The sequence below is a fragment of the Ceratotherium simum genome, chromosome 18 (genome assembly GCF_057802395.1).
Source record: "Ceratotherium simum simum isolate JZ-2026a chromosome 18, ASM5780239v1, whole genome shotgun sequence".
Taxonomy (NCBI): domain Eukaryota; kingdom Metazoa; phylum Chordata; class Mammalia; order Perissodactyla; family Rhinocerotidae; genus Ceratotherium; species Ceratotherium simum.
The window spans coordinates 52,396,128-52,409,660 of NC_141917.1; the positions used below are offsets into that span (position 1 = coordinate 52,396,128).

The 13,533-nt window shown below is 39.7% G+C and overlaps 1 protein-coding gene across 8 annotated transcripts in view; it reads left to right on the forward strand.

Annotated features, from left to right (window-relative positions):
* MAST4 (microtubule associated serine/threonine kinase family member 4) overlaps positions 1-13,533 on the forward strand; it is a 550,605-nt gene that overhangs the window by 245,268 nt on the left and 291,804 nt on the right. For 4 of the 8 annotated variants that reach the window (XM_087443360.1, XM_087443354.1, XM_087443355.1 and 1 more), the window contains one exon: positions 5,182-5,256. The exons of the other annotated variants lie outside the window; for them this stretch is intronic. In XM_087443360.1, the coding sequence (XP_087299486.1) occupies positions 5,182-5,256 (75 nt within the window). The remainder of the gene's footprint in view (positions 1-5,181; positions 5,257-13,533) is intronic. 8 annotated transcript variants of the gene reach the window in all.

The following is a 13,533-nucleotide window of genomic DNA, read 5'->3' on the forward strand; positions in this document are numbered from 1 at the left end:
TTTAGGGATGGATTAAATAGGGATGGTGGGGGTTATTGTTTGACTCATGGCAACCAAGATTAAGAACGAGACAGAAAGGGTGACTCCTAGGTCATTGGTCAGAGCAACTGGGTGAATGGTGGTACCCTTTCCTGGAGATGAGGAATACTGAAGACGGCAGATAAAGGGGGCAAAGGTCAAGAATTGGGTCATGGACATGTGAAATTTGCAATCCCTGTTTGACTTCTCAGAGTAGGAAGTAGAAGTTGAGGGAGTACACAGGTGTTTTTATATAGTGTTTAATATATTTATCTTATGTGTATTAGAAGAAAAATGTAACTAGCCCAACAAAGCCATGATTTCAAGATGTTGTTACTTAGGCCATCATTAAAAATGGAAGTATTTAAGTTTTTAAAAAATGGAGTCATCTTTTTAAATAAAACAATTAAGAAAAAACTAGTATTCAGAGTAGATGTAATAGCACACATAGAACATGGATGTGGGGAAAAAATTCATAAGTAAATGACTGCGGTTTGGGGCACAACCTAAAGCATTTGTAAGGAATTACTATGTGATTCCTATCGTGTCACAGTTTAAGAACCATTCCCTTGCTATTTTTGTTTTTGTTTTGTTTTTTAATTGAGGTCATATTGGCTTATAACATTGTGTAAATTTCAGGTGTACATTGTTATATTTCAGTTTCTGTACAGACTGCGTTATGTTCACCACCAATAGTCTAGTTTTTATCTGTCACTGTACATATATGTGCCCCCTTGGTGTAGTTTTAACTGCAGGTCAAGTCATCGATTTAGTTGGTAGAGACCAGCATTGTTTAAAAAGTAACTATACTAGATGAGAACACGGAGTGCATTGCTGGTGGTATTGGCAAGTATTGTTTCATGATGTGAAATACATTTCCTATTGAGCATCACAGTGAACAAAGTTAGAAGCCACCGTCTTAGGGTCTGCTCTCAGAATAGGGTATCCCTTCCCTACGCCATTTTGGTGACTCCTCTTAAGCCAAGCTGAAAAACCTGGATTTGAAAGTAGACAAGAACAAATGATGTACTTTCATCTTTATAAGGTTATTAATGATGGAGGTTTTCATAAATTATTCTGTGATTAGTTCCATGGGTTTTAGAAGCCTATGATGTCATCGTCGAAAATGTGCTCTAGCTTCTAAATGGCTCATTTCTTCCATGTTCATTTGGATTTCTGATCCCTATTTGGATATGCTCGGTAATTGTGAAATCTCCTCAGCTTGTGAATTCTTTCAGTCAATTTATTTTCATGGAATTTTTTGGCTTTGCCTGGTCTTAGATTGCTTTATTGACGTGCAGGAGCCCCTTTACTCGTGCTTGTTGGCAATAGCTTTGTTATATTTAAGTATAGTGTTTAGTAAGAGCTTCAATTAGGGCTGAAATATATTTATCACAGACAAAAGGGTGTCTCAGAGTTGGGTGAAAAAATTTATTCTCATCTGAGAATGCATGTGATTCTTTTCAGAATTAAAACTGTTTTGAATGGACTTTTAAGTAGTAGTCTAGGAGCCCTTGAAACAATGATGTGATTTTCTGGGCATTTTTTCTTATGTTAAAATCTCTAGGCTGGAAATGTCTAATGATAGATTTTTTTTAAAAAAATGGGATAATAAAAAATAATGCCCAAATTATGGATACATTTAGTTTTAAATTTTCCTTGTGGCTCTAATTTTGAGACAGAGTAACTTATACCTGCTTTAAAGAATTAGGCTTTTAAATAATCTGATGTCAGCCACTAAATTCATTGGGCACCCATTATTTCATGCCTGATATATGGTTTTTCACAGAGCATTCTTGTAAATATGTTTATGTGATGCAAATTAGGCTAAAGTACTACACTATCAGATCTGTAATGTTTAGGGAGCAATAATTTCTTTAAAAAGTATGATCTGCAATGTTAAGGGATATTTATAATTTCTAAAATGACTTACTTAACAGGAGAAGCCTTGATGAAAGCATTTAGCATGGAGATGAAATATGTCTGATTAAGTTTCCAGATTATGCACATGTCAACACTTCTTTTGTCATCTTTTAATGGTTTATTTACATAACTGAGGGCTGCTACTTTTATTAGTGGCGGTTATCACAGCAAAATGACTTTGGTTAAGTTGACCTAAGCAATATAATGTGCTTCTGTTGCCACAGAACCAATGGTGAAGAATCCAACCCTCCGCCTACAGTCGAGAGCCCCTCTTTACGTATGTAAATAAGCCATTCAGTTGAGAGGCCTGTGGGGCCTGCCCAGGTCCAATCTGTTATTTGGCTGATGTTGATGGCATTTGCCAGGAGGTAAATGGTACCAGGAGACTGATGTTTCTGTCTGGAATGACAGATACCAGAGTCTGAAGGCTGTCATTTAAGAGGAGAAATTGATTCTTGGGACTAAGAATTTGGGAAAAGAAAATGAAGCCACAAATTTTGTCTTTAATGTTGTCCTGAGTGATAGAATTTGATGCTTTTCTTGAACATGGAAAACTATATCTAAGAATTGTCTCACAGGGACATCGGTTTCCTGCAATACCATTTATGAGAGCCCTGTTCGCATTTTTAAAAATGTAAAGTATTTCATAATTGAACGGATAGAGCTGACTGTGCTCAAAGATGAATGTTTGTACCTTCCCAGGATGTGTCGGGGAATCTGGCCTGTAACAAGACTGGAGAAAGAGAAAGAGAGAGCTTTTAACGTACGGTCTCCCAAAGTGAAGAAGCGGGCATGTCCGGCTTCTAATGAATTAAATTCTTCTCAAAGGTTCCTATCTAGGACCTAGCTGTGCACACCTTTCCGCAAAGTCTCAGTATCATCAGACTAACTCTAGAATACATGAGCAACTAACCACCACCAATTTTTTTTTCAACAATAGGATACAATGTGACTATTATATTGAAAATTAAGATTAATTTAAGATAGGAGTCATATGGAGAAAAACTTACTGTGAGCTGTTCACAATTTCTTTATTTTCACTCCATATACAATCCATTAAAATGACATTAATCTTCCAGGCTGTTCTTTAGTTTCTGTTAAGATGTATTACTAGAATCTGTGTAAATATATTGATTATTTCATAGACCTATTTGTTCATTGAAAGCAGACTATTGTTACAGATTCATTGTTCTTGATAATAAATGAGATAAAATGGAGACCAGGTTTCAAAAACCTACGTACCCCCTTCACTCTCCTTGAAAGATGTGCTTGCTCTCTTTAAACCAGCTTTTCAGAAATGGGGAGTTGAAGATTCAGATTCTAGGTTTAATATCTGTATCTGCCCCCTGCTGAGTTCATGGTGCAATTAGCTAATTAAAAAAAGAACATTTTCACCTTGGAGTCAGAAGAAGAGCAATAAACCACAGACCTAGGATTTAGTTAATTTGCACATTGACTGTAATTGACTGTGTTTAACGCTGAGATTAATTTTTTTTCATGATGAGTGGGAGCCTGGCACTGTGCATTGGAACTCTTAAATCGTTGTAATCATTCCAGAGGGAAGTTAGTAAGGGCGGATAGTTCTACAGATATGTTAATGAGGATAGTTATTTATTTACATCTGATAACTTTTTTTAGGGAGAAAAAAGCATTAAAACCACTTTCTGGTAAAGCTTTAAATTTAAAGGAGAATTTTCAAATCAAGCCAAATAATCTGCGATTAAAAAAAAACGATTTCTCATGTAAAAACTATTGATTCTATTGAATGGGAGGTCATACTCAGTTTTTTATTTGTTTGTTTCTGTTTTGCTAAGAAGTGTTCAGTGAATTAATGAGCATCATTTATGCTGTTAAAGCTTTGGTACATTTTCTAGGTCAGCGGAGTTTTAAGACTCTTTCCTTGCGTTTTTTCAGAAGAGAGTAGGGAGAGAATGCGTGTTGGCAGGGCAGTCACTAGGAAAAATATACTCCTGACTTGCAGTCTCCTACTTATGACATTTCCTTTTTGAAAGGTAAGCGTTATATTTTGGACACCGAAGCAGTGATTGTTGGCAATTCAAGTGGGTGTGATTGATCCATGTCTTAAAAGTAACAGAGCAGTTATTCCTAGAAAAAAAGAAAAGGATTCTTAAGTATTATAATATAGACATTGCATTTTTACCTAAGTAGAATGTCTTTTCACTCTCCTCTGTCTACACAGCTGAGCAAATGCTAACACTCCATCTGAAGGGCATTTCACTCCGTGTGTAGTCTCTCACTTGGACCAGGGGCTTTAAACCCAGGGTTTTCTGAGACCATCTCTCTGTTGCTTTAATCTCCCTATCCCTGGAGTCAGTGCGCACCATGGATAGTGCTTGCTTCTGAAATTCTGGTTTGGTATTGTCCAGCTTTGAAAGATGAGAAGTGAAATTCTATACCATTTATGGGAACCCCTATTCCAACCTTTAAAATATAGTTCCTTGGTTTGTGTGTGTGTGTGTGTGTGTGCACGCGCATATGTGTATGTGTGTGTTTGGTATGGATGAGTAACGGGGAAATGTTAAGGCTTTCTCTGTGGTCCATTTGTCCTATATATTTACACAAGGACTTGAGTAGGGTTGGTCTAAGGAAAGACCACCCTTCTTCATAGTTTAAGTTATAAACTTAATGCCAAATCCCTGTTTGAGCCAATAAAATTTAATTGTATGTAGGGGCAGAGTTTTTGGAGGCTGCCAGACACCAGGAATTGTTCCAGGATGATGGAGAGAGGAGCTTCCAAGGCAGGAGATTTTTCATGGTTTTGAGGAAGACTGATTTCCGTATCATTTTGGTGATATCCAAATGGGTGGCAAGTTTAACTCTAAGAATGCCCCTTAATACCTTCTGTTATTCTAGGGAGATGGACTTCGTGTTTGGGGAAATTGTGTTCCAGTTTTCCTTAGTGTCCTTGAAATATAATTAGAGACAATATCAGATAATAGGAAAATGAAGATTTGATGGGAGATGTCTTAAGACTGGGCTGTCTTCATGACTTTGTTACACGCATGCATATATGAGGCTGTTTTTAACAAAATGTCTTGCATGTGCTTTTGTGGGGGAAATCTGTTGTGTGCTTTTATTATTAGATTTTAGCTAAAACAGACAAAGTATGTGCCGTTAAACACTGTCCCTCTCCCTTTTCTGACCATTTTCCCATCATCCCACGCCCCACCTTCTCCCTTCCCACCTCTTGTTCATTCCCCATCTTCCATTCACTGTCAGGAAGGGCAGCCTCCGAAGAGCCATTTCAACTCAGCCCGACATCGCCAGAGACTAGTGGACCCAGCTGCTTCAAAAGTGAGTGTGTCCCGTCTCCCTGGGCGGCGGGTGTGCATGGCCCTGTGGTCCCTCTGCGGAAAATGGGGTTGTGGGGTTTTATTTATGCTGGTGCGTTTGAAGGCCTTAGAGGAGGCAAAGTGTTCTCTACTAATTCAAGACCATCCACACCAGTGCAGTTCTGGTAAATGTTTAACACCCAGCCCTGAAAACAAACAAAACTCTGATAGGTAGCATTTGCTGGTTTCTGTGGTGTAAATACTCCCGCCACTGCCAATGTCAAGTAGCCGTGCGACAAAACTGAGCTCAGAGCTGGGAAGAGATGCCCACGGGAGCGCTGTTCTAGTTTTTCCACCATAGAGATGCAATTAACTTTTAACATATAGATTAACATAATATACAATTATATATATACAATACAATATAATATACAATCAACGATTAACGTATAGATACAAATAAACCCTAGTAAAATTTAGCAAGGTAATTAGTAAGCAAATCAGTTTTGGGTATCTATTACCTTTGTTTTCAATATAATGTATTTAATTATAAGTTGAGATATTTTTAATTTACAGTAATGGCTGTGTTTAACAACTGGCTTGTAAAATCCCTGAAACCTTCCTGAGCTGGGTGGGTCCACTCCAGTGCAGCAGCTGTACGTGCTCCATATTTGTTACGTATTTGTGGAGAACAGTCTTAAGTCCGTTTGGTCATGTCCAAATCTTATGTTCTGTTTGGGAGATAACAACGGCCGCAGAAAAGTGGCTGAGGTTTTGCTAATCCCACACAGCCCAAGCAAGTCGCAGGCTAGTTGTGCTGCACACAGACTTCTAGAAAACAAACATTTATTAGCAAACAGGCACAGAGCATTCCTGCAGCCTGTCCTATAGACTCAGCGAAGTCCCTGCTCTCTGGCCTTTTAAATGCTCCAGCCAAATCTTTCTGGAAAGTTCCACACAAGGTCAAGTGGAAGTTGCCTCTGACAGCTTTCTAGAGGCAGGATTCTCTCACCTTTTTAGTGGGCATCATGCAACAGGGCTCCTCGGACCCAGCTGCTGGACATGAGGCCATTGGGCAGTTGGAGCCAAGTGCTAAGGTACACGTTTCAGGCCTCGCTAGATTTTTATGCCTTGTTCACGCAAAGGTGGAGAATGTCTCTCAAATCATTTTGCCAATTTCCTTACCTTAAATACCACTAGTTTCAACAAGGAAAGCCTGTTTTTCACATCCGTTATGCTGACTAGGAAGCCACCGATTTTGATTTCAGCAATGAAAACCCATTTCAGTATGCTAATTAGCAAAATCTCTGGTGTCGACTGAGATGTAGATACAATGCTAGTTGACCACTCTGGGGGAGCAGATTCTGATTAGGACAACTGACTGTGTATAGGATATAATTTTAACCAATGTATAATATTATATAATTCATGCTGAGGTATTTGAAAGTGGACTCGATGTCATAGCCTTTTGTTACATTCATTAAGTGCCTTGGATGTCCCCCTCTCCACGCTCCAAAGCTTACTTTGGCTCAGGATCCTTGTGATCAAGTCACAGAAGTTCTGTTGGTATGTGAGGGAAAAAAATGAACTAGCTTTGAGAAAGTCAGATGGTTTCATCATGTAAGATGTGCGTTTTGCTGAAGTAGAGCATAGCTCAAGAGTATAGCAGGTCCTTCTCAGATCCCACCCAAGAGTTTTAACTAATGAGGCACTAAAATATCATGTGATGAAGCACATCCACTGTTACACCCAGCATGTGCCTCTTGGTCAGTGGTGTTGTAAGGACTCAATTGAGCATGTGCTTTTGTTTCTCCTCTTTTTTTTTTTTTTTCCTGTATTCCTTTCATTCTGCCTTGGCATTTTCAGAAATACTGTGCCTCATGCAAAGTGTGATCTATTACACTGTAAATTAGCTGATTTTCTTCTATTGGTGGTGACAGTCTTTTTGTTGTTCCATTTTGTTTTGAGTGAGAATCATGGCTTCTTTTTCTAGACAAACTCTAAAAGGAACTCATTAAACTGCTATAAAGATGATGTCTGGTGCCTTAATGTGCTGTGTGAAAAGGTTCAGCCATGTTACCAAATAGGTTTTAAAGGTCAGAGCCTTTCCTCCCCAAAATACTGCAGTAGTAGAAATTTGAGAAGGGCCTAAAAATCTTTTCTAACATTAAGAAATGATGGGAGAAGCCACTGTTTGCAGTGTGGATATGTTACTTGGACAGTAAATAGCAAATGGAAATGTGCATCTGTGTAGCCAGTGACCTTTCATTATAAGCACATTGGTTTAGAATCAGCACTGTATCATTTTCAGCTCAATACACCTGAGTTGCAGTAAAGAACTCTTGCAAATTACAGGTGCCCACATTCTGAGGGTCAGTAACAATTTAGGGTAAACCAGCTGCCAAATCTTTGGAGAACATTGATTTTATTATGAGTTGCATTGTGTAATCTTGGAAGAAATGTGACCAGGTAGAAACGTTTAGTTTCCCAGTAGCCATACGGTGTGGTGGAAAGAATATACTAGGCTGGGCTGTACACTGGGCTTTGTGATAAACCAGCTCTATGGCCTTGGGTAGCCACTTAACACTGAGCCCCCGTTGCTCTAGGTTTTCTCGTCTATAAAATGAGAGTATATGAAATGTTCTCTTAATCAAATTATGGGATTATTTTTCTTTTCTATCAAGGCTATTTATAGCTAAATACTTGACCATTTAGTCTGAGATTTTTGAATGGCATTTCTCGATCCTAAAATCCCTCTACAAATGCCATCATTCCTCATTACTTGCCAAGCATTACTATGAGGCAGTCTTCTATCAGTGTCTTCAGTGGAAGTTAATTTTTAAAACAGAATTACTTTAAAGCTATGGGGAAAATATGGACCAGATAGAAGGGGCTCATTTTCTGCTCAAGGAGTTGGCTTTTGTTTTTAGCCTGAATTTTTTTCTCTTAGTCTTAGCAAGCATTTTATGCTTTGAGTATAGGAAAGCAAGCTTTCACATCTGTTTTATTTGAAGAAGAATAAAGGGTTAAGGGGAAATCAGAGGTATGTAATGTACCTCTGATTGGGTAAGCTTGTCCACTGGGAATTCTAAAGTGTCTGTGTGAGAATATGCCCACCTGTCTGTCCACCAGTGTGAACGTTGTAATACAGCAAATGAACAAAGAATGAGGCAAAACAGGCAATAGGAATAATAGTTCCAAGACCACAGAGCAGTTATTTGTGGAGCTGGTAAAGGCCTCTGTTAAATAAAAATCAATTTGGTATGAGAACATCAGGAACAGGATCTGGGGAGACAGGAGCTGGACAGGAAAAAGCACGAGAGTGTACAGAGGATTAGTTCTCAAATCTCCTGGCATTTCAGCACAAAAGGATGATGAAGATTTATTCTAGATGAGCTGTCATTTTCCATTGGAGGCTTTGCTGATCCAGAATAAAAAGGGTCATAAAGACTGTATTGAAATTTTGAGCATGTGAGAGTAAATAGTGGTAGGCATAGCATTTAATAAATTTCAAAACCAAAATGTGTTTAACTTTCTATCCTCCTTTAAAAAACAAACCAACTACCCAAATGGACAGATGATCCAACTACCAAAAACCTGTACATAATTTTAAAATACATTGTTTCAGTCTGTTATAGGGCTTGAAAATCCTTTATACTGATTCTCAGCGATTTCTCTACCTTTTTCTAACGAGAACAAGGTTTATAAAACCTGGGCTCCTTGCTGGGAAAATCAGCCCAGAGCTATCTCAGAGCAGATGGTCTTGTTTTTTTACTACTCTAAACCGTTTAGGATTGACCCTTTTTTCATTTTTACCTATCCAAAGAGTAAATGTCTTTGAGACCTTAGAAACCCACCGTTCAGAGGCGACAAGAAGCTGCATTGACTAGAATTCATAGTTGCAAAGATGATGTAGAATAAAGGCGACGGAGATCATGGAATCGTGCTTCTGTCTGTAAAACCAAAAGAAATAGGTTGATTTTTTAAGCACTAAGGGAATAGGCTTTAAAATATCTACATTTTTGAGCCTTATTATGCATTGAGTTTCTGGATGGTAATTAACACCTTCCTAGTCCTAGGAATTTCAAGTGTTGAAGAAGGATTTCTTCTTTTTTGGAGGATGTAATACTTGTTACTATATTTAAGGATGTTGAAAGATGGGGAAGGGGTTGGGAAGACTGGTTGCCATAATTATTCTGAGTATTTTAGTCACATAAAATGTACTATGTAAACTCTTTTACAAAGGCTTTTAGGGGTGTTACATTTCTAATAGAAATTTTTGAGGCAGCGTTATAGTTTTTGTTTGTTTTTACATCAGCCATCTACAAATTACCTTTGGTCCCAGCTAAAATGGGCATGAATCTCATATCTGAAACTTGGTAGCTATGACTTTGAACCAATTACTTAATCACCCTGAAAGCCTCAATTTCTTCATCTGAAAAATGGGGAACAAAATAATATCCACCTCATCAAATTGTTTAAAGTAGTAAATGAGATAATGCATGAAAAGTTTTTACCACACAGTCAGGTACTTAATGAGTACCAGACAAATTGTAGCTATCCTGTAAATAATGATTACTCTTATCCTAGTTATTAGATAATCATTATTCAACTTTTCAGAGATTTTTTTTTTTCCCATTTTGTGAAATAAAGGGTTAGGACTAGATGATCTTTGAGCTAGAACATCTGTAGTGTTAAAAGTCTGTAGAGTTCTGCTTGGTTTTTTTTGTTTTTTGTGTTTTTTTTGTGAAAAAGACTAGCCCTGAGCTAACATCCATGCCAGTCCTCCTCTTTTTGCTGAGGAAGACTGGCCCTGGGCTAACATCCATGCCCATCTTCCTCTACTTCATATGGGACACCGCCACAGCATGGTTTCACAAGCGGTGCATCGGTGCACACCCGGGATCCGAACCTGTGAAGCCCGGGCCGCTAAAGCAGAGCGCACACACTTAACCGCTGTGCCATGGGGCCAGCCCCCAGTTCTGCTTGTTTTTGAATGTCTAGCATGCACTCAGCAGTATGTTAGGCGTAGAGGAATATAAATGGCAAGATTTGGTTTTTACCTTCAAGAATGTAACATAATTAGCAGAGAAATAAAGCAGAGATGATAATAAATTATATGGTAATATCAGTGTGGTGATGATTTTGTACAGAGGGAGATCTGTGAGCAGCAGTCAGAAAAGGCTTCTTGGAGCTGGTGGGTTTTCATCAGGGCCTTGAAAGAAGGATAGAACCTTTTAAACAGCATGAGTGGGCATGGACATTACATGAATGCGCGTCATAAAGTTATCCGCCAGACTGGAGTGGAGGAAAGGTGACTCGAGGTGGACAGGGAAGGAATGCCCTTGTCCTGGCCCCCATAGTGGAATGCGTGCGGGCTCTGAGATCATGCAGACTTGTTTTCGAATTCTGTGGACTAGCTATGTGGCCCAGGGAAGGTCTCTTGTTACCTCGTCAGTACAGTGGAGGAACAACACTATCTACCTCATTAAGAATGTTGTAATTAAATGGTGTGGTGCAGCTGTTCCACAGAGTCATCAGGCTGTTTGGGGGAGTAAAATGGCAATATGTAGTTAAACTAGACATAGTCTGCCCTATCACCCAGCAATCCCAACCTGAGAAAAGTGGCCTCTGTCCCAGGACACAGATGCTTCTTGCAGCATTGTTGTTGTGCCAGAAAGTTGGGGGGTGTTGTGGGTGCAGACGGTTGAGTGATTGGGAAAATAGGGTGGATGCCATCCGTAACATCTAGCAGTTAGAACAACAGCCTGAGGGGGACGCAGCAGTGCGGATGGAGCCTAAGGCATATCACCGTGTGAAAACAAGTTAAAAAATATCCAGTTCTCTAGTTCCATACTTTTCATGTCAAAAATACATGCACACCATACAATTTACATTTTCCAAGAGCTCACACAAAAGCTAAATATCCATCAGGTGCATTGGAAAGGTTGCAGGGCAGAGAAGGGGTGGGGGGCATGGAGTGGAAATAGGTATACGGGTGAATAAACTGATGGTGAAAATAATATGCTCTGGACTGAAGAAGATGTATTAACCCTCCCCTCTCTTCTGCATTCTTCCCATGCAAAAATAAATAGGCCAATAGGTACGATATATGGGAGACTTAAATGTTCCAGGAGTGGAAGCAGTCACGTGTGAGGGAAGTATGGCTACTGCAGATCATGGAGGAGCTAGCACTTCTGCAGCCCTGATGTGTGCCCCACATGGTTCCAGGTGCCTTCCACCTGGGACTCACTCCTTGACTCCTCATGGTACCCTTAGGAGGGCTGTACTGTTACCGCCATTTTGCAGGTGAGGAAACTGAAGCTTGATGGTGTTAAATCACTTGCACAAGATCACACAGCTAGTAAAATTAGGAAGCCAGGATTCGAACCCAGTTAGTCTAGCTCGTGGAGTCCTGTTCTTAACCATCATTCCTTGCTGCCTCCAATGGACATAACTGAGGTGGACAGGGAGGAACAGACACTTTCCACTCATGGCGCCCTTGTCACATGCCTGGCAGTCCCAACTACTTCCTTTTTGTGGAGGGTGACAAGTTTTTTTTAATTGTGTGTACTTGGGTGTGTGTGTGTGTATAAAACTTTTTATTGAAATATAGTATACATGCACAAGTGTACAGCTTGATGAAGGTCCACAAACTGAGCAATCCTGTGCAACCGGCACGCAGATCAAGAAACAGCACACGATGGGCAATTCTGAAAAAGAAAAACTTCTGTCATTTTTAGTGGGCACTAAGTTACAAGGCTGGAAAGCAACATCATGAAAAACATAAACCATTAAAAGCGAAAACAATAGAAATGTCAAACATTCTGAAAATTGCTACATGTATGGGGCATTTCTAAGGCATAGAAAAAACCCCTCTACCTTTTCATTGATTTTACCAGTTAGTTGCTTCTGTTATGACTGGCCAAGGGGCACAGACAGCTCATGAAGGAAAGCAGAAAAGTCTCTAAGTGAATTTAAGGCAACCTCCTGTTATCAAAGGATAAAACAGGTTGAGCTATAGGCATTCGTTAGAAATAAATAAATATAAAGGTAACACCTACCATGGTTTGGATCATAAGGAAGACCTTGCAGTGGGCAGAAAATGATATTTTCATCTCTCCTCCAGTCATTCTTTAACTCTAGTGGACAACTGTCTCTGATGTTCAATCTCGACTCCTGTGGGCTGCATTTGCCAGTTTACAGGACAAAGCTATGAGAGCGTACATCACACTGAAAGGATAATGTTTTCCCACGTTCCAGATGATCAATTCCCTTTCTGCATGTCGAAGAAGAGGGTCATGTTGCATTTTAGGGCTATGCTTATAATGTGATCTGTCTACCTGGCAAACCTGTGTACAGCAATTGACTGCCTTTGGCAGGACAGCACAGAGAAGTTAAATAACTTGTACAAGGTCACAAAGCTAGTAAAAGAGGAAGCTAGGATTCAGACCCAGTTAGTCCCTGTGCTTAGCCACCACACCACGCCCTTTGCCGGCACCATCTAGGAGGAGCTCGCCTCTTTCCCAGGGGACGCCCTGGACCGTGCGGGCCGCATTTCTCAGGGTTCAAAAGGAAGGCCACCCCTGTGCCCCAGGTAAGGTTCTTTTTGCCTCAAGGTCTCCTGCCACCTGACTCCACACTGCCGTGAACCTAGATGATGCTGCAAAGCTGTCTGAAAAGTGTTTATTCTCTTGTTGTTCTGACGTATCTACCCCAGTTTACAAGAATTTTTGTCTGTCAGCTTTAACAGAATTCCAGACCCCTCACAATTCAGTTGAAAAATGGTCAAAGGGTGCCCCAATTTTTTCAGCCTAACGTCTCTCTACTTAGACACATACAAGTAATTCTAAGGAAAGTGGATTCCACGTATTTGTTTTCCATGATGCTATCCTGTATGATTAAACACAGTATTAAAGCACTCAAAATTACAGGGCTAAAACATGTCTTTGGAATTCCATTCCAGTCATACATACTGAGCATCCCTTTTGTGGCCAGGCTCTGTGAGATTTAGTGCTTAGACTTGAAGGTGAGTATAGCCAACTGCCTTTTGAAGAATCACTCCCTGATCTTATTTAAAGCACCTTTTAATTGAGGTGTAACGTATATACAGAAAACTGCAGATATTTTAAGTTTGATATTATCCCACACATCTTAGACGCTCATTTTTTTCTTTAAAAATAACACATCTCCAAAAAGTGCAGATATCAATGAACTTTCACTCACTCACTGTACCCACGTAGCAGCACCAAGGTAAAAAGAGTGTTACCAGCACTCCGGAAGACCCCCTCATGCTATG